This window comes from Sinocyclocheilus rhinocerous, unplaced genomic scaffold (genome assembly GCF_001515625.1).
Source record: "Sinocyclocheilus rhinocerous isolate Xijiao unplaced genomic scaffold, SAMN03320098_v1.1 scaffold50, whole genome shotgun sequence".
Taxonomy (NCBI): Eukaryota; Metazoa; Chordata; class Actinopteri; order Cypriniformes; family Cyprinidae; genus Sinocyclocheilus; species Sinocyclocheilus rhinocerous.
Window position 1 is genome coordinate 1,550,026 of NW_015641057.1, and position 19,832 is coordinate 1,569,857.

At 34.3% G+C, this 19,832-nt stretch overlaps 2 protein-coding genes across 6 annotated transcripts in view; both read left to right on the forward strand.

Moving 5' to 3' along the window:
* The window catches only part of LOC107754484 (protein bicaudal C homolog 1-B-like), a 21,076-nt gene extending 8,272 nt beyond the window's left edge, over nt 1–12,804 (forward strand). Inside the window, exons 9-20 of the mRNA XM_016570948.1 lie at nt 611–742; nt 2,062–2,275; nt 2,373–2,506; nt 3,786–3,952; nt 4,068–4,158; nt 4,350–4,389; nt 7,121–7,168; nt 7,551–7,654; nt 10,133–10,286; nt 10,520–10,665; nt 12,150–12,249; nt 12,362–12,804. Coding sequence (XP_016426434.1) covers nt 611–742; nt 2,062–2,275; nt 2,373–2,506; nt 3,786–3,952; nt 4,068–4,158; nt 4,350–4,389; nt 7,121–7,168; nt 7,551–7,654; nt 10,133–10,286; nt 10,520–10,665; nt 12,150–12,249; nt 12,362–12,489 — 1,458 coding nt within the window. The 3' untranslated portion in view covers nt 12,490–12,804. The remainder of the gene's footprint in view (nt 1–610; nt 743–2,061; nt 2,276–2,372; nt 2,507–3,785; nt 3,953–4,067; nt 4,159–4,349; nt 4,390–7,120; nt 7,169–7,550; nt 7,655–10,132; nt 10,287–10,519; nt 10,666–12,149; nt 12,250–12,361) is intronic.
* Nucleotides 12,805–17,381: 4,577 nt separating this feature from the next.
* Nucleotides 17,382–19,832, forward strand: part of LOC107754483 (testican-1-like) — a 216,949-nt gene continuing 214,498 nt past the window's right edge. For 2 of the 5 annotated variants that reach the window (XM_016570945.1, XM_016570946.1), the window contains exons 1-2: nt 17,382–17,558; nt 17,934–18,083. In XM_016570945.1, the coding sequence (XP_016426431.1) occupies nt 17,934–18,083 (150 nt within the window). In that variant the 5' untranslated portion in view covers nt 17,382–17,558. Of the gene's footprint in view, nt 17,559–17,749; nt 17,801–17,933; nt 18,084–19,832 lie in introns of those variants that run through there. The other 3 variants (XM_016570942.1, XM_016570947.1, XM_016570944.1) reach the window with 2 other exon arrangements.

The following is a 19,832-nucleotide window of genomic DNA, read 5'->3' on the forward strand; positions in this document are numbered from 1 at the left end:
CTATATATATATATATATACTGTATATATATATTTATTTATATAATAGTATATATAATGTAATAGTATATTACTGATACTGAAATAACACTGGGTCAGTCTGAACTCATTATAATTAACAGGTAATTTCTCCCAAAGTGCTTCTTTCACATTCATCAGTTTTAATATTTTCAATGCAATTACATTTCGAACAGTAGTAGACGAAACAAAATGACTATATCACTATATCTCCACATCAGCGTTTATGCATGTCTAATGGTGTGTGAAGACGTTTCTATCATTCAGTCATTATATATACTGTGGCCCCAGACAACATGTACAGTGTGTCCCAGTTAAAAAAGTCTCAAAGTAATTGCATTAGGAAATATCAAAGCAAATGTCATTTCATGTGAAAATAGAACACAAACACACAATTCTGACAGGATTACAACATACAGTACACTGTAAAAAATGACCGTGAATTTAACGGTAAAAGGTATACAATAAACAATAGACATTTGTCATGAAGTACATTTCCTCTGCAATGAATGAATGTGACACATCTGGATGAGACTATATCCATGTGTTGGTCTCCTGCTGGTGTGATGTGATGTGTGTGTTTTCTCGTTCAGGACTGTCTGCCCGTCTGCCTGATGTTTGATTTGAAGGACGAGGGAGAGTCTGACCCTCGGAAACTCACTCAGATGATGCAGAAGCTGGGTGTTTTTATCAGCGTCAAACCCAAGGTCAAGCAGACAGCAAAGGTACTGCAGCACAGCTCCCACAATGCACCTGTCACCAAACACTCAGGGGAAAAGGCATGCATACAAATTCATAGACTACAATTACGGTTTCATACTTTTATTTCCTGATACCGGAGTCATCATCTTTAGGGCCGTTCACACTGACAGCAGTAAACTCACTGCATTCATTACCTTCACATGTTTCATCATTTCACTTTTTGTTTCAAAGAGCATGGGGTATGGGTCATATTACAGCAAAAGCCATGCATAGCTCATTATTCACCAAAAATATGACACCATTGAGACACTGCTGTTTTTAATGTACTCTTCTGTGAGTTAAGATGCACTAAACACAATGTTTAGTAGTATGGATAGTATGGTGAGGTAGTTTTTAAACTTACTTAGTCTTATTGCACAGCCAACATTTCAATATTTATTCACGAGGGAATCGATGTTATGGATCAAGGTTCAGTGCCAATGCTTTCTTTCTCCTGGTAAAATTTATTTAGATTTTGCATCATTTTTTGCAACACTTAAAGCATGTCTTGGTCATATTTCACCCCATAATTATAAAACCAACACTGTAAAATTGTATAATGAAAATAAAATAAAAATGCATAATATGTAAAATATAATATTTTGCTCATAGAAAATGAAAGACTATAATAATTTTAACTGATATCATATACAAATGCATAAAACAATATTCAAACATATACTATTTTATGAATCGAATATTAAACAAATTATATATACTTTTTTAAATGTATAAAGTGTTTATACAATTTTTATGCTGATGTAAATAAAACGTGCTACAGTGATATAAATGTTGCTCACCAATTAAAAAAATTACAAAACTATATTTTTTATAGATCTTGTTAAAATTTAAATTCTGAATTTTTTTTGTATTGTTACCTTTTTACAACATGAGCATTACAATTTTTTCAATGCTGAAACGTCAACTGACATTTTTTCAACCATATTTTGAGTGATTTTATTTTTTGCTCATCATATATAATTTTATTTTATAATCCTGTTCTTTTTTGGCATATGAGGTGTTAAATGGTAACTCTTTAAGCTGATTATATATAATTTTATTTTATAATACTGTTCTTTTTTTGCATATGAAGTGTTAAATGGTAACTCTTTAAGCTCATCGCATATAATTTTATTTTATTATACTTTTTTTTTTTTGCATGTGAAGTGTTAAATGGTAACTTTTTAAGCTCATCACATACAGTATAATTATATTTTATTATACTGTTATTTTTTTATGATTATTCTTTTTTTTTTTGCATATGAGGTGTTAAATGGTAACTCTTTAAAGTGTCTGTTTCCAGTCGGTGGTCGTTAAAGGTTTGGAGAGGAACATCGGGAGTCTTTACGAGGCCAGACGTCTGCTGCTGGGCCTGGACTCCACTGAGGTTTCCATGACGACCAAGAATGTGTTTGAGGTGACGACCAAGACCCCGGTGGACCCTCTGGTGGCCAATAATGGAATCACAAGCTACTGGATTAATGTACTTATGCAGCAGCTGCGCCTCACTGAGACAGGTGTGTGTATGTGTGTGTGTGTGTGTGCTTTAGTTTCACTCATGCTTGTTTGTTTTGCTAAATTAATGGTATGTTTTGTGTATGTGTCAATCTTCAGGTGCTGTGCCCTCTCCTGATGCCATGATTGGCTCTCTGTCTGGGAAGCCCCGCCCCTTGCCTCCTCCCGGATTGGCTGTTTCCTCAGAAGATGGACGGATAGGAATCAAAGGAGTGGAATCCAAATTAGAGAAGGTTTGGATGAACATGATATTAATGATGGACATACTAGTGTACTGTATGTATATCACCTGTCTAGAACACGTGTTTGACCCCATAATTAAAATAAAGTAAAATAAATAATAAAGTAAAATAAATAATAAAATAAAATAAATACATAAATAATAATAGGAAGAATGTTTTATTTATAAAATATAATTACAAAAATGATATCTAAATTAATTATATTATAAAAATTATGACATTTTTAATTTATTAAATTATTTAAATATTATTATAATAATTTTAATTTTAAAATTAAAATATATAAAATAGCTTTTAAAATTGTAAAGTATTCATACATCATTGGTGTATTATTTGCTGCTTTTAATTTTCATGCTGATTTAAATAATACTTAAAAATATTATTAAATATTAATATTACTATTAATATTTATTGTTCAAATGTAATGAGAATTATAAATTAGGGATGCACCGATACCGATACTGGTATCGGTATCGGGCCCGATACTGGTCTCCTGTACTCGTACTCGTACTCGTTAAAATGCCCTGATACCAAACGCCGATACCACACAGCATGTGATAAGCGCCATATTCAGACAAAGAAACACCGACAACAGAACAACAGACAGCAGAAAGGAGTTAAGGGTGTCTACTACGAAGTATATGTATGCGCAATAAAAATATCGGTACTCGGTATCGGCAAGTACCAAAAATAAAAGTATCGGTATCGGGCGAGTACTGGAAAAATTGGTATCGGTGCATCCCTATTATAAATAATTGGAATTACCAACAAAACTGTTTAAAACTCAAATTTTCAGGTTCATTATGATCAATAGAATTGAGAATACAAATTTGCTTGACTACTAATAATAATTTCACAATATTAAAAAAATTGTCATTTTAAATAAGGTAATTCTGCATTTTTACATGCAGATTTGTGTAAAAATGTCTTAAAATTTGGCAGTCTAGTCAAATAATGAGTTAAATGAGATATAATAAATCATGGTTGATGTAATTTCCAGTTCCTTTGACACTTTGCAAATGCAAGAAATGGAAAGTCTCGTTGAATGCATTGAATTGTGATATACAGTACAGGATCTCAAACAGTGTATAGAAAGTTGTATAGTTGTAGTTGTATAGAAATCTATAGGATCATACTAATTGATGAGTTGATTGTACGAACTTATATGCTACTTATATATCTTCTATTTAAATATCCATTTAATAAAATGCTAAAGTAATTTACATTGATTGACTGTAAACAGTAAACTTTGATCATGTAATTGTATCAGATTCCAGAGACTGAGGATCAGCCGACACAAGCAGAGACGGAGCCTTGCGTCACGCCACATGCGGTCACAGAGGTCAGAGAGGTCGTCGTCAAGCCGACGGTCTCATCGAGGAGATGCAGCCAATCAGAGGCCTCGAGGGAGCCGAAGCCGCCGCTCACGCCGGAGAGGTAAAAGCCTCTGTCCTGAACAGACAGCGTTTGGACAGACAGTCAGACGATGCTCTGGATTCCGGTCTAGAATATGATTTACAGCACTGAATGAAGCTCTGTGTGTGTGTTTCAGGTCAGTGAGAGTGGAGGTGGATGGTGTTTATCTGAACAGAGACAGACGCTGTAGTTTGAGAATATTCTCATCTGTGGACGCTAATAATGAGGTAAAGCACTTTCACATTTTTAAAATGAAAAGAAAACTGCTTGTTGTAAATGTATTGCATCTACTGTATGAATAATTTTTCAGAAAGACAGGTCTTGTCAGATTTAGCTCTCAGTTACAATTCACAAATAAAATCCTTTGTCTTACTGGTTTATTGAAACAGTTTTTGTTTGCTGTTTTTTTTTTTAACAGGATCATGAATATGAGAGAAAGAAGCTTCTGGCAACTCAAGGTTTGTATGTTTTTTATTGTAGGACTTAAAACATTAGTGTGAAAAGACGATTAATAACTTGATATATAATATAATATAATATAATAACAGAAAATAGTATAATAAAATAAAATAAAATATATATTATATTTTATATAGAATATATAATACAAATGATGAAGCAAATTTTAAAACAGTTTTTTGCAGTGTGGCTTTATTTTATGATAATTAAACACATTTTTATTAAACACAATTAAACACATTTTTTGTTAATACTACTACTACTACTACTACTAAGTCATCTAGAAATATATAAAATGATATAAAATATTATTGTATTATTAGAATATACCGTGTATGTTTTTGTCTTTATTATAATTTTATATATATTTATTTTTAAATAGTATAATATAAGAATCATATTTTCAAATTTGTTCAGTTTTATATACCTTTATATGACCTATGTACTGTATATTATGAATATAATATACCGTTTTGAAAATAGTAAATATTAAAATTAATTTATAGAAAATATATAAAAATATTGATTTAACTTGTAAAGTATTTATACATCATGGGTGCATTTATTATGCATTATAAAAAAGAAGCTTCTGGCAACCTGAGGTTGTTTTTTATTCAGGACCACAGGACAAAACATTCAGGAAGCATTAGTGCAGTTTGATAACTGCTAATATTATATTATATTATAAATAATAATAATTGTTATATAATAATAATAATAATTGTAAATCTCATATTTACTTCAGAGTTTTACTGATGAAGATCAGCTCGACAGACTGATTTTCTGCATCATTTTCAGTGTCTCACATCAAAGTATATTCTTTGTGTGATCCGATGTGACGATGAAAAGCCTTGAAGTTGAGTGATTTAAGTTCAGATTGTTATTGTGGGCCGTGGCTGGATGGACTCGTGCCGCCGCAGGCTCAATCTATTTGGCATTCATCATGCTGTATAAAGCTCAAAATGGATTAAAGAGCTGGAGTGTGCCAGGGAGGTGATATAGGGGAGCCATTTAAGCGTTACGCAGTGCCAGAGAGGGTGATAGAGGGACCCATTTCAGAGTAACACGCTGCCAGATTTATAATGGAGTGCAGCCACTCCACCCACTGAATATGCAGACAGATGAACAGTCACACACACAAAAACACACGGAGAAACCTGACATCAGATCATTCTGGCTAGATGACATGAGATGTGTGACGAGCTCTACTACATTCAGCTCTTCTGCACCTCTTGTTAATTGAGATACAAGGAATATTTGTACTTTAATTCTACTATAAAATGAATTACACTATAAGAAAATTGGGTGTAGGATTTACTTTAAATCAGTTTTCACTTAGAAATTGCTAGTGAATTTCACCAAAAATTACTAAGAAATGACAAATAACTAATTAAATAAAACATGAGATTTAGTGAGATGAAGTAGAAAAACTGAAATGGTAATTCCTTGTAAAACGTACTTCAACCATCTTTGTTTTATTTATATATATATAATTATATATATTATATATATATATGTACTGTATGTATGTATGTGTGTGTGTGTGATATAGTCTTCTAATAGAAAAAATATTTTAAAATAATATAATTATACATATATAAAACTATATACAAATATTATATAAAATAATTTTTATTAATATATAATGTTATTAAAAATGAATATATGTATATTAAAATATATAAAAATATTATTTAAATTGGTAAAACATTTATACATTATAAGTGTACTTGTTTTGTTGCTTTTTTTGTTATTGAATAAGAAAAAAAAGAAACATGCTTCAGATATAAGATTGTCCTATTTTTTTCTGTTTACATTTTAATTTGAGTTAATTTTACATTTTTAGTAATTTTGTTGTGTATTTGGTCAATTTTGCTATTATTTTATAATGTCTTTATATTTCTTATTCATTTTTATTTACATTTGAGTTATTTTAACACTTCAAGTTAAACTAAAAAACGAGAAATTATGCTTTGCCAGCTAATTGAAATGAAATAAGTTAAATTTTTATATTTTCATTTATGTTAACATTTATTTTAATGTTTATTTTATTTACATTTTTTAATGGTCTTAGTTTTAAATTTTAGTTTTTCTTAATGATAACCCTGCTACACACTCCAGAAACTGATACAGTGACTTTTAAATAAACTCCCATTTAAACCACTTCACTCACACACACACACACACACACACACACGGTGTTTACTTTTAGCTTTCTAAATGAGGACATATTGTAAACTTTTGTTTTTATACAAAGCTAATTTGGCTTTTCAAAACTCAGTATCAGTGCAGCAATGAGTTTTGCACCAACAAACACCACTCACATTTTCTTCATGACATGTAAAAGTTGTTTTGACAGAGAATATACCATATACACCCATTTTTGGTTTGTTTATTTGTGTTTTGATTAAAAGTGACAGTAAAGACATTTATAAGGTTACAAAAGATTTCTGTTTCAAATAAATGCTGTTCTTTAAAATTTTCATCAAGGAATGAATCTTGAAAAATAAAATGTTTCACAGTTTCCACAACAAATAGGAAGCAGCACAACTGTTTTCAACACTAATAATAATCAGAAATGTTTCTTGAGCAGCAGATAGAGCTGCTGTTGCATGCCAGTGTAAATCTGGATGCGGTTCTGAGTGCGTAATGTTTCCAGGCATTCACGATTTTGTGTGGGTTTCAAAATGCCTGTGATTTAATCTGTGAAAACCTGTGTGTGTGTGATAGCCATGCAGCAGAAGCCCGTGGTGACTGAGGTTCGAACCCCTACAGACAGCAGGAATAAATTACATTTTACAATATATTCATATAAAAACACATGTTAAATTGTAATAATATTTCACAATTTTCAATTTTTTGATTAAATAAATGCAGCCTTGGTGAGCAGAAGAGACTTCTTTCAGAAACATTGAAAATCTTAATTATTCCATTTTTTTTCTTTTGGGATTTTCTCCTTCTAACATAGAAAAGAGCAGCAAAACATCTGCTTTTTGTTCCACAGCAGACATAAAGTCATACAGGTTTGAAATAACATGAGTAAATTATGACAAACGTTTCAGAGACTTCTTTCAAAAACATTTAAAAATGTTACCGACCACAAACTTTTGAACAGTAATCTTAACCTTGCCGTAGCAATAATGGAATGGAACCCCTACAGACAGCTGGAGTGGCTTGGGCTTCTCCAAATCGATGCCCACTGACGCTGTGAAAGAGCTGAGAGCCGTGAGCCGCCGCTGCTACAGACCCTACCACAACCAGCAGGTACACACATCAATATTTAATTCACATTTATGCATTTAGCAGCCACATTAATCCAAACTAATTTAGGAGCATAAGCACTTTGTTAAAGAGCCAACAATGTTCTCTCATTCCACCAGAGGGGATCAGAGAGGGTGAAGGTTCTGGAAAGTCACTTTATGCCACGTTATGAAAGAACAACTAGGTGCTTTGACCGTAGTCTTTCAGAAACATTGAAAATCTTAATTATTCCATTTTTTTTCTTTTGGGATTTTCTCCTTCTAACATAGAAAAGAGCAGCAAAACATCTGCTTTTTGTTCCACAGCAGACATAAAGTCATACAGGTTTGAAATAACATGAGTAAATTATGACAAACGTTTCAGAGACTTCTTTCAAAAACATTTAAAAATGTTACCGACCACAAACTTTTGAACAGTAATCTTAACCTTGCCGTAGCAATAATGGAATGAAGTTCATCAAAGTTACGTTTACATGAGTAAATTCAAATTTCCTGAATGTAAACATATTAAACGCAAGTGTGTGTGTGTGTTTGTACTAAATGACAGACTGCACAATTACCCACCTGTGTGAGTGTGTGATGGGTATATGAAAAGATTCATTTCTGATCAGTGGAATACAGTGAGTCTGTTCACACACACACACTCACACACACACACACACGTTTACTTAGCTATTTAAATGGGGACATTCCATAGGCGTAATGGTTTTAATACTGTACAAACTGCATATTCTATTGCCCTACACCTAAACCTACCCCTTACAGGAAACATTCTGCATTTTTACAATTTAAAAAAAACTTTGTTTACTTTATTTTTATACCAGTTTTACAAATCATTTTGCAACTTATTGTATTCCACTGTACTGCATAGATAGGTATAACATTTGAGTACTGAATAAGCCGTACAAGTCTTCCTGAATCCTGATCTCTCCTCTCACACACACACACACACGTTTACTTAGCTATTTAAATGGGGACATTCCATAGGCGTAATGGACCGTATATTCTATTGCCCTACACCAACCCTACACCTAAACCTCCCAAAGGGTTTTTGGAGATTTTGTCAGGTTTAGCTCACTTTTGGGTACAAATTTGTCCCCAAAATATGGTTAAGTAGGTACACACACACACACACACACACACACACACACACACACACGTGTCTGTCATTCAGAGCAGTGTAATCATGGAGTAAAATCTCTAAACTCCAATCACAGACGTGTATGAGCACACAGTGAGCAGCACATCCCCGTTCCCTTCACTTCCACCCTCATTTCCTCTCCGCTGGGATAATGAGACTCTCTCAGTTAAAGATCTCAATGGAAGCGGTTTAGCGCCGCACTGCAGCGCTGATTGAATCTGTTTTTGATTGTTACTGCTGTCTGAATCTCATTATTTCTGAGAATAAGTGAAGCCCTGTGAAGGATTCAAATTGAAAAGTTATTGAAATCTGTTTGTGATGCTTTCTTTCCATTGTGCTTTATCTGTTAGTAAAGGGGAGTTCAATCAAAGATGAACCTTTTGTCATCATTTACTCAAACCTTTATGACTTTCTGTCTGCTGTGGAACACAAAAGCAGATGTTTTGCTGATCTTTTCTATGTAATCAAAGCAGACAGTGATCAGGAGATGAAAAGTCTTTTCTATGTGAATATGTTGTAAAATGTAATTTATTCCTGTGATCAAAGCTATATTTTCAGCATCATTACTCCAGTCTTCAGTGCCACATGATCCTTCAGAAATCATTCTAATATGCTGATTTGATGCTCAAGAAACATTTCTGATTATTACCAGTGTTAACAACAGTTGTGCTGCTTCATATTTTTGTAAAAACTGATGCATTTTATTTTTTACTTTGATGAGTAGAAAGTTAAAAAGAACAGCATTTATTTGAAACAGAAATCTTTTGTAACATTATAAATGTCTTTACTGTCAAGTAAAAGTTACTTTTAATCAATTTAATGTGTCCTTGCTGATGAAAAGGAATGGTAGTTAAGATTGTAAATTGTTAAATTGTAATTATATTTCACAAAATTTCATATTTTACTCTATTTTTACTCAAATAAATGCAGAATTGAGGTGAGCAGAAGAGACATACAGTCTTAAAAATAAAGGTGCTTCACGATGCCACAGGAGAACCTTTTTTGTATAAATGGTTCCATTAACATCTGAAGAACCTTTCTGTTTCACAAAAGGTTCTTTGTGGTGAAAGAAGGCCCTTCAGATTATAAGAAAGAGATGGTTCTTTAAAGAACCTTTGACTGAATAGTTCTTTGTGGAACCAAAAATGGTTCTTCTATGGCATCGCTGTGAAGAACCTTTTAAGCACCTTTATTTTTAAGATTGTACAGTAGTAAAACTTGCTGTGTCACATTTAGGCAAATGTCCTTTTCAGATTTATTATTATTATAATAATAGTTTCACAGAAGAACGAAAGTTGTTTTCATTTCTGACTTTTTCATAAGGTTTTTGTCTGGTTGTAGTCGTGGAGTTCACAGATTGGAAAGGAACACGGTTGGAACGGCAGCGACTCGGAAAACTGGAGAGAAAGACGTGGATCTTTGTCTTCATCACCACCTCCATCATCATCCTCCTCATGCTCGTTCACTCCCTACAGTCTGTCAGCGTCCCGAACAAGCAAGTGTGCTGCTAAACTCACCGCTCTGCTCTTTAATTGCAGAGGGTGTGACATATCTTGTTTAATTAGCAGTAACGATTAAATTAGTTGAGCTGCTCATTACACTATTTAATTCTGCCAGCAGCTTTATTTCAAGGTGAAACAATCACTTGTGCTGAAACGCGTCAAGATTTAGAACCTACTGGGAAATTAAAATATTATGAGCTTCTCATTTCTGACCTTTGACCTGCAGCTGAGGGATACCTGACCGGCTTTGAGGGCGGGGCATCCAGACATTTGATTGGCAGGTCTCCCAGTCCCTCCCACGCAGACGATCTTATTGAGTTACTGGCACAGCTGGGTCTGGAGAAATATATCGACATTTTCCAACAACAGGAGGTAAATACACAACCCACACATGCACGTCCCAGACGGCACACCCACAGACGCCCACGCCGCTGTTGTCTGATGCATATCTGGCTCTGAGCGCTTTTAGGAGTCAGAGCACACAGGTATATTTTAGTCTGCCTGGAAACAAAGTCAAGTCTAAAGGTTTGATATTGAACTAGTCAGTGAGTTTGCCAAAGTTCAGATCTTTAAATACTCTGAGTTTTGTTTGAGCCAGTTAGTAGAAAGTAAACTAGATTTCCATGAGAAGAACTGTATATTCTGCACTCTTTTCTGTCTGTGAAATAAATCAGTATTTACACTCCAAAAAAATTTTTTTTGCAATGTTATTCAGTACAAAAATCTAAACATTCCTAAATGAAGATACATTCATTTGAGAAGCAAAATGACAAATTTATTAGAAAATTAGACTTTATATTTTATCAAATAAAACAAATATTTTCTAATGGGGTAAGAATTATCAAGCTTGTTTTGCCTTTGGATTAAGTATATTTTTCTGACTCTTTGGAAGATATTTGTTCTTGTTTGAAGTATAAACTTAGTTTTTTAGAGCTTAGTTTTGATCAATTTTTCAGGAGACGAGACTAAAGTAATAAGTAAAAAATTAATTAAAATAAGATAAATATCATTACAAATTTAAAGATAAATATAATTAAATAAGTGTATCTTGATTTAAGAATGTTTAGATATTTGTACGGGAAAACAACACAAATAAAGAGTTATATATATATATATATATATAAAATTTTTTTTTTTTTTCAGTATTACAGACAGAAAATCAGATATGTGCAGTTATTTGAATGTTTTTATTGTAAAGGTAATATTGTTAAATATAATATTGATACTTAATAAATATTAATAAAAGTATTATTGTTATTAGAATTATTTTACATTTGATCACTTTTGAGTTTGCAATAAATAGAGCCTTTAATAAATAATACAACTTTCCTTTAACCCCATTAGCAGGTATTTGTTCTTGAATTTTTTATATTTTTCATTTGTCTTCTCAGGTAAAGGCACTTTTATTTGAGGATGTTTATATATTTGCAGTGTATTACAGACATGAATTCAGATATGTGCAATTATTTGAATGTTTTTTTATTTTTCACACACATTAATGGACTTTTTTTAATGATTCTCTTTGGAAATGTATTATGTATAAATATATTATTTATTTTTTATTATTATTGTTGTTTATTTATGTTTTCTTTGTAAAGGTAATATTATTAAATTATTGTATACAATTCATTGAAGTATTATTGTTATAATTATTTTATTACTAGAGCTTGCCACAGATATAGTCTTTAAGTCTGATATGCCATTAAATGTTAGATAGATGGATGGATGGATGGATGGATGGATATGGAGATGGACGGATAGATAGATAGATAGATAGATAGATAGATAGATAGACACGACACACATTTGCACACAAAAACACACACATACTGTGAATATGTTCTCTGGTCTGTCAGATCGATTACCAGACGTTCCTGACGCTCTCTGACGAGGATTTGAAGGAAGTGGGCGTGAACACGTTTGGAGCGCGACGCAAGATGATCCTCGCCATCACGGGTCACTCTCATTTAACCAAATTGACGCAGAACTCCACTTGATCATCTCAACATATGGTAGATAAATATAAACACTTGATGAGTTTTCATTTGAAAATTTTACCCCTCAACAGATTTGAGCAAAAAGAGGAAGTTTCCAGAAGTGTCCAGCATGAAGTCGGGATACCTGGAGGGAGGCGCGAGCGGCCGTCTCCCGCGGATCATGAACGAGGACACTGCTGCCAAGAGTAACCGCTGGTGACGGGACGATGTGACCGCTATAGAGCTTCCTTTATAATGCCCCTGGGGCCGGTTTGTGCTTCCTGTCATGTGGCCCTCTGGGACCAATCAAAGTGTGACATGATAGATGATTTCCATATAAGACAGAGAGGACAGATGTGCTGTGACTCTCAGAGGAAACATGCAGAGAAGTGTGACCTTCAGCGTGAACCGACCACACTGCCTGGCCAGAACCCACACTTAGTATGCAAGTCTCTGACTCTCTCTACCTCTGTTTCTCTGTCTACTGCTCTTCTATGCAAAACTTCATTTCCTTTATGTATTGTTCAAATATGAGAATACTTTACGACTATGCTTTAATGTCAGTTCAATTTGGATCTTCCATTAAATGACAACCAAAAACACATAGTTTCCTGTATTAACTTGAAGTAATGTTGGATTTTAGAGTTGTGGTGACAAAAATAAATCAATAATAAAAAGTAATACTGGATTACTGTAAGCATACATTGATTACACGATGTAATGAAATAATAATTATTAATTTAATTTAAATATTTTTTATAATAAACCTCCATTCAAATAAATAATAAAATAATTATTATTTTAATGTAAATATTTTTTTGTGACAAAAGCTTCATTCACAAAAGTAGTAAAATAATTATTAATTTAATGTAAATAGTTTTTTTTACAAAGCCTTCATTAAAATAAGATATAAAATAATTAATTTCAGTTATTTTTGTGACACAAAACCTTCATTGAAATAAATAATTAATTATTATTTTATTTTCAGTTATTTTTGTGACAAAACCTTCATTAAAATAAGTAATAAAATAATTATTATTTTAATGTCAATAGTTTTTGTGACAAAACCTTCATTAAAATAAGATATAAAATAATTATTTTAATTACAATCATTTTTGTGACACAAAACCTTCAATGAATTAAATAATTATTATTTTAATGTACTTTTTTTGTGACGCAAAACCTTCATTAAAACAAGTAATGAAATAATTATTTTTTTTAATGTAAATAGTTTTTGTGACAAAACCTGCATTGAAAAAAGTTATAAAATAATTCTTATTTTAATTGAAATCTTTTTTGGACACAAAACATTCACTACAATAAGTAAAACATTATTTTAATTGAAATAATATTTGTGACACAAAAATCTCAGCCAATAGAGGGCGCCCTGTCACTGTCTGTGCCTCTATGAGAGCTTCAATTTTGTGCATTAAAACTCTCCGTGAGAATAATTTTTCCTAAGAAATGAGCAAATTATGTAATTTCATAACCTTGAAAATTACCAGCTCGGCAGAGTTCTCTGTTAAATAAATATACTGTGTGCTAAATGAATAATTAGCTGCTTTTATTCAGCAGAGAAAAATATGAAACCACTCTCAATATTTTGGCGGTGCACCTCAGTGCACAAGTGAAAGTTTTCAATTAAAATTATCTGTTGTGAGTGTGCTCAGCGTTTCTCTCATTTACAATTTAATGCATCTCTCGTCTGCATGTCATTCAGCTGGATTTCTCAAATACATCATGCGGATTTCAGCTGTGTCAATATCTTGGCTGTGGCTGATGGGGATTTTCACACTCTAACACTTTAAAAGAGTAAAATGTTAACAGCACATAATCAGAAACCGCATTGACCTGCATTACCCACGTTAAAATATTGCCACTTAACATTAACAGCATTAAGCCAGTGGAGTGGAACGGAATAAATTAAACACACAAACACACACACACACGCACACATACAGCTCTGCTTGAGACAGAGAAACTGTCTCGTGTCCATGACCGTCTCGCCATAAGACATTCAGTGTTTTAATGATGACAACTCACGAATCAGTCACTGCAAGGTTAGAACCGTCAACCTTTTATTTACCACCAGCACAAACATTTAACCAGTCACAAAAAGACTTTGAGTTTGTGTGACTGTAGTGCTGATGCACTAATGCACACACAACTGTCATTAGTTCCATTACATTGCATTTATTGATAAATTATATTGCATTAAGTTGTTTTAAAATGTCCAGCATGATGTATTAAAGTAGAGCTCTCTAAATTGTCTTTACACAATTAAGTTAAGGCTGCTACATATTCTGTGTACAGATTCAATGCTGCATAAAAGCCAGATTAATGCAGCTCTTATCTACCTCAGAGCTGGCTTAGATGTTGTTTTGCTTAAGCAATAGTCATTTTTATTTATAATTCCACATTTTCATTTGTTTTGTGTGTGTGTATATATATATTAAATTTAAATTAAATTAAATTAAATTCATGCATTTAGCAGACGCTTTTATCCAAAGCGGCTTACAGTGCATTCAGGCTATAATTTTTTTTTTACCAGTGTGTGTGTTCCCTGGGAATTGAACCTACGACCCTTTGCGCTGCTAACGCAATGCTCTACCACTGAGAGAGAGACAGACACACACACACACACGCACGCACGCACGCACGCGCGCGTCTGGTTTGCTATCCTTGTGGGGACTCTCCATAGGCGTAATGGTTTTTCTACTGTACAGACCGTATTTTCTATCGCCCTACACCAACCCTACATCTTTTTTTCAAAAAACTTAATTCTGTGTGATTTATTAGCTTGTTTACCCGTGGGGACCTCAATTTAGGTCCCCACCGTGACACAAGTCCCCATGAGTCTGTGTGTATTCAGGTTTAAGTCCCCACCAGAATAGAAAAACAAGTACACACATCACACACACACACATAAAAAAGCTTAGTGCCTCTTCTCCAGGTTACATGTCAGCCCTGCTATCATACAATACCATATAGAATAAAAATAAATACATAAATTCATATAAAACAGCCATATTACCACCATCTTTTCAGGCTATGAACTCTTCAAGGACAAGTAAGTGTCTCCTCTTTTTATAATTTCGTTATATTATGTTGGATCTGTTGGAACGGAATGATTTAAAACATTTATAGTTTTGAAAAGGCACCCATTTTGTGGAATGAGTCTCAAAACATTATTTCTGCATTAGTAATTTTGCGGGTTAGGTTATGAAAATGTTACTTTCTCTAAACATTCAAACGTTTTTTTTTTTTTTTTTTACTAGTTCTAGTGGTTTTTGTGAACGTTAAAGAAAAAATTCAGGGAAAGGCCATATTACCACCATCTTTTCAGGCTATGAACTCTTCAAGGACAAGTAAGTGTCTCCTCTTTTTATAATTTCGTTATATTATGTTGGATCTGTTGGAACGGAATGATTTAAAACATTTATAGTTTTGAAAAGGCACCCATTTTGTGGAATGAGTCTCAAAACATTATTTCTGCATTAGTAATTTTGCGGGTTAGGTTATGAAAATGTTACTTTCTCTAAACATTCAAACGTTTTTTTTTTTTTTTTTTACTAGTTCTAGTGGTTTTTGTGAACGTTAAAGAAAACATTCAGGGAACGTTCCATTTAAAAAATAATAATTTTCCAAACATTATGGGAATGTTACTTTTAAATGGTCCCTAAACATATAAACATCCAACCAAAAACGTTACATAATGAATAGTGCTTACACTTTAAGAACGTTAGTAAAGACCATGGCTGCGTTTCCCAAAAGCATCGTGAGCTTAAGTACATCGTAGACCCATTGAAACCAGTGGAGCTACGATCAATTTAGGCTTACGATGCTTTGGGAAACGCAGCCCAGATAACTTTAAATAATGTTCTGTTAACGATATCGGAAGAATGTTAGTTTATAACTTTGAGAGAACTTTGCCAGAACGTTCTGAGAACGTTCCCTGTTTGCTGGATCTGTTATTTTAATCCCCTATGCTTAGAATTACAAAGCAGTGTTTATCATATTATTTTAATATATTATCACGATGTAGCGCAAATTTACCATTTACAGCACTTTGTTATTCTTCTAATTATTTGCCAATCGGAAACGTCGCACATTCAAGAAAAACAGTGTACTTCCGCTTTGCAAAATAAGGAGTATACACGCATTAGAAGCGGCTTCTTTGCAGTGTACAAAGCTGGCGTAAGTGCAGTGGTGCTGAACGGACAGCTCCCTCATTGGGGAACACATACAAATATCTGTCACGCGCGTTATGTTTACTACTAATGAGCTTAATCTATTGACTTATTTATTCTCTTTAATAAAAAATGAGCCAATATTCCCATCACTCTCTCTCCCCTCAGCTGAATTCACTGCAGTGGACAGCGGGCAGTTCAGAGCCATTACAGGCTGATTCCAAATGAAAACCGAGGCTGGTTTTAATTTGTTAGCAGTGATCAGGGAGCGTGTATTGATTCCCTCCGCACAGCACTGGATGTTTTACAGCTTAAAGTCAACAACACCTGCGTATTACCTCCAGCACACCCCAACCTCCGCGTTTATTCTCGAGTGAATGCACCACTCCCTTTGTTCTACATCATTTCTGAGACTGAAAGACTCGGTGCGTCCGAAATCGCATACTTTGTATGACGTTTTGTAGTATAAATAGTGCGAGTAGTGTCTTATCACTGAAAATTCCAAAAAGAAAAAGTGCACTTTAAATACCCGGATGATGCACTTAAATAAGTGTGGAATGTTGGACACTTAATGCACCCAACTGTCGCAGCTTTAATTACGTCGCGAAGGGGAAGGGGCTATCAGACTCCGATTATTAATGACAAAATAACCTTATAAAATTCATACACTACATAGTGTTCATAGTGCATAAAGTGTATAAGTGCATAGTGTATAGTGCGTCATTTGGGACGCGGTTTATGTGTGAGCGACGCGACAAAACTGCAACCTTGATGTTATAATACAAAGGTTTTGATCATTCTAACAACTGCGTTTGGTTCAGTTATTAGAGCTTGAGTCACGTGATTATCATTTGCGGCGTCGCGTCGCTCAGTGTAGAGAAGAGAGCGAGGGAAATTGGGCGGAGTCACGGTGGAGAGTGGGCGGAGTCGCTCACCGTTCCGTTACACGGGTCCGTTTCTCCCGGTTGTGTTCAGTGCAGCAGCTGCGAGGATCTGAGGAAACTCACTCACTCACTCACCCTCCCGTGTCTCGGATACTTTACGGTCCCGCCCGGTCTCCAGTCGCCCGCTCGGGAGCAGAGAACCGTCCCGTCTTGAGGTGAGTAAAGCGAATGATGAATAACGTCTGTATCAAATGAAGCCAATTAACGCAGACGCCAGTGGTGCTCGCGCTGAAGGAGCCGCACGCGGGAAGCGCGACCGTTAAAGTCCGTTGTCAGATTTTCTCCTCAGGGACGATTAATCATATCAGATGGACATATTCAGCGGATTTATAATCCAGAAATAATCCGCGCCCTTCCTGTGAGGCTCTGGAGTTGTTTATTGGATAAGAATCAGACAGTGAGCTTTTTAATATTTTATATTTTGTGCGTGTTTAAAACGAAGTACTCTCAAACTCAAAAAGGCTTGACGTCTTTACCTCAAGTGCCCCGCGCCTAATTTCACCTGCTCTCTATTTCTCTTTCTCTTCCAGATGATGCTGAGTCTCGGTCTGTTCGTGTCTCTGGTGGTTCTGACGGTGTCCGTTACCGGCAGCAGTGACGGAAACCCGCTGGACAATGATAAGTGGATGAGCACCGTGTCCCAGTACGACAAAAGCAAATACTGGAACAAATTCCGCGACGTGAGTTTTTCGCTGCATTTCCTTCTGCTGCTGAGACACTCGTGTGTGTGTGTGTTTTGCTTTCTATATAGGGACCAAATGTCCCCTGAAAGGTCTTGTAGTCATTATAATTAGCTTAATTTAGAAACAAAAGTCAAAGGAAGGTCTTTGTGTTTTGTTAGCCTGCTTGGGATTTCTCTAAATATCCCCTGAAGAACGGCAAAGCTTACTGAACATTATTTTGTTGGCTTTGCTACAAGCCAAAAGCTTCATAAATTGGCAACATAGTCTGTTAATTAAAATGTATGATGTCAAAAGGTGTATTTTAGGGTTAGGGGTTGTTTAGTGTTTAAAATACACCTCAAAACAATTGATATGGTCATGAGCATGTTTGTGTTTGGCTGTATTTACATTTGTATACTGTTCCTACTATGTAGTATGCAAGCATAAAATTCCTTAAAATTACTGTTAGATAGTATTTTTGTGCTTTTTCAGGTGAATATATTACTCACAACCTGTCAAGAAATGGTAGAGGATGAATATGCACACTTATCTACTAGCTATATAGTATGCAAACGGCTGTAGGTCAATGATGTCTGAACACATAATAGCATGAGAGCTGTTAGATTTGAAAAGCTGAAAAATGAAAAAAAAAAAAAAAAATTTGGCAGGGAACTGTGAGAGCTTTTCAAATGTATGCTAGTGCTAAAGGTATCAAGAAAGTTGTTAGTTGTGGTTAAACTACTTGTTTTATGATTTTGTACCAGGGCCATAAACTATGGAAGCTCGTTTCTGCCCTGGGATAAAAAAAATGTTTTACCTCACAGATTACCAGTGATTTACCACAACTTTTCCCTCACAATTTTAGCAATTCTGATATTTTTTCTTGCAAATCTTTATATTGCACATTAATTTTTTTCTCAGATATAAATTCAGACTTAATTACCATTTTTATTAAAAAAAAAACAGTGAGATGGAAACCAAGAAAAATCTGTCATAATTCTGAATTTGTCTCACCATTATGACCTTTTTCCCCTCAGAACTCTGAAAAAGTAATAATTGTGAGTTAAAAAGTTGCAATCAACCCTCTACATTGCGAGTAAATCACTCGCATATGCGACTAAATCTTCACTCTGGGCGACTAAATGATGTCTAATATTAGCCAATTGCTAATAAATTCTCAGATTTTACTCGCCAGTATGTGAGTTGGAGGCCAAGTATAAGTTTAGAGAGAGAATGACGAGTTGTTTTTCCTTATTAGAATTGTGAGATGTAATCTCGGAATTGCGAGAATAAAGTCATAATTTTGAAATCTAAAATCAAATTTACCTTTTTTTTATTCTTTTATTCCATGGCTCCATAGACTGCCACTTGAAAACCGTCATTTTCTGCCTCCAGATAGGCTCCGCCCACAAAAAACGTCACCCCTGTTTCGGATCTGTAAGATTATCCCACTCTCTAACGTCAATTTCGTTTAATAACAGTGCTTATCGCTGGGTGACAAGCTCTTGTAATATGCGTAGAACATTTTGAAAATGACATCTAATCAATATAATTTATAATCTTTTTAAACCTAACTATTTTGTACCGTATCCATGAAATTCTCTAGCTATAAAGGCTATCTCTCCTGGGTTTTCTGCAACCATGATGCGCGCGCATCCTGAATGTTTACAAACCGGTAATTGGTCTATTGGACCAGCGACTAGTCGACGTCAAGCTTAAAGCGTCATGGCAGAGCACTGAAGTCGACTAGTCGGTGCAACCCCTAGT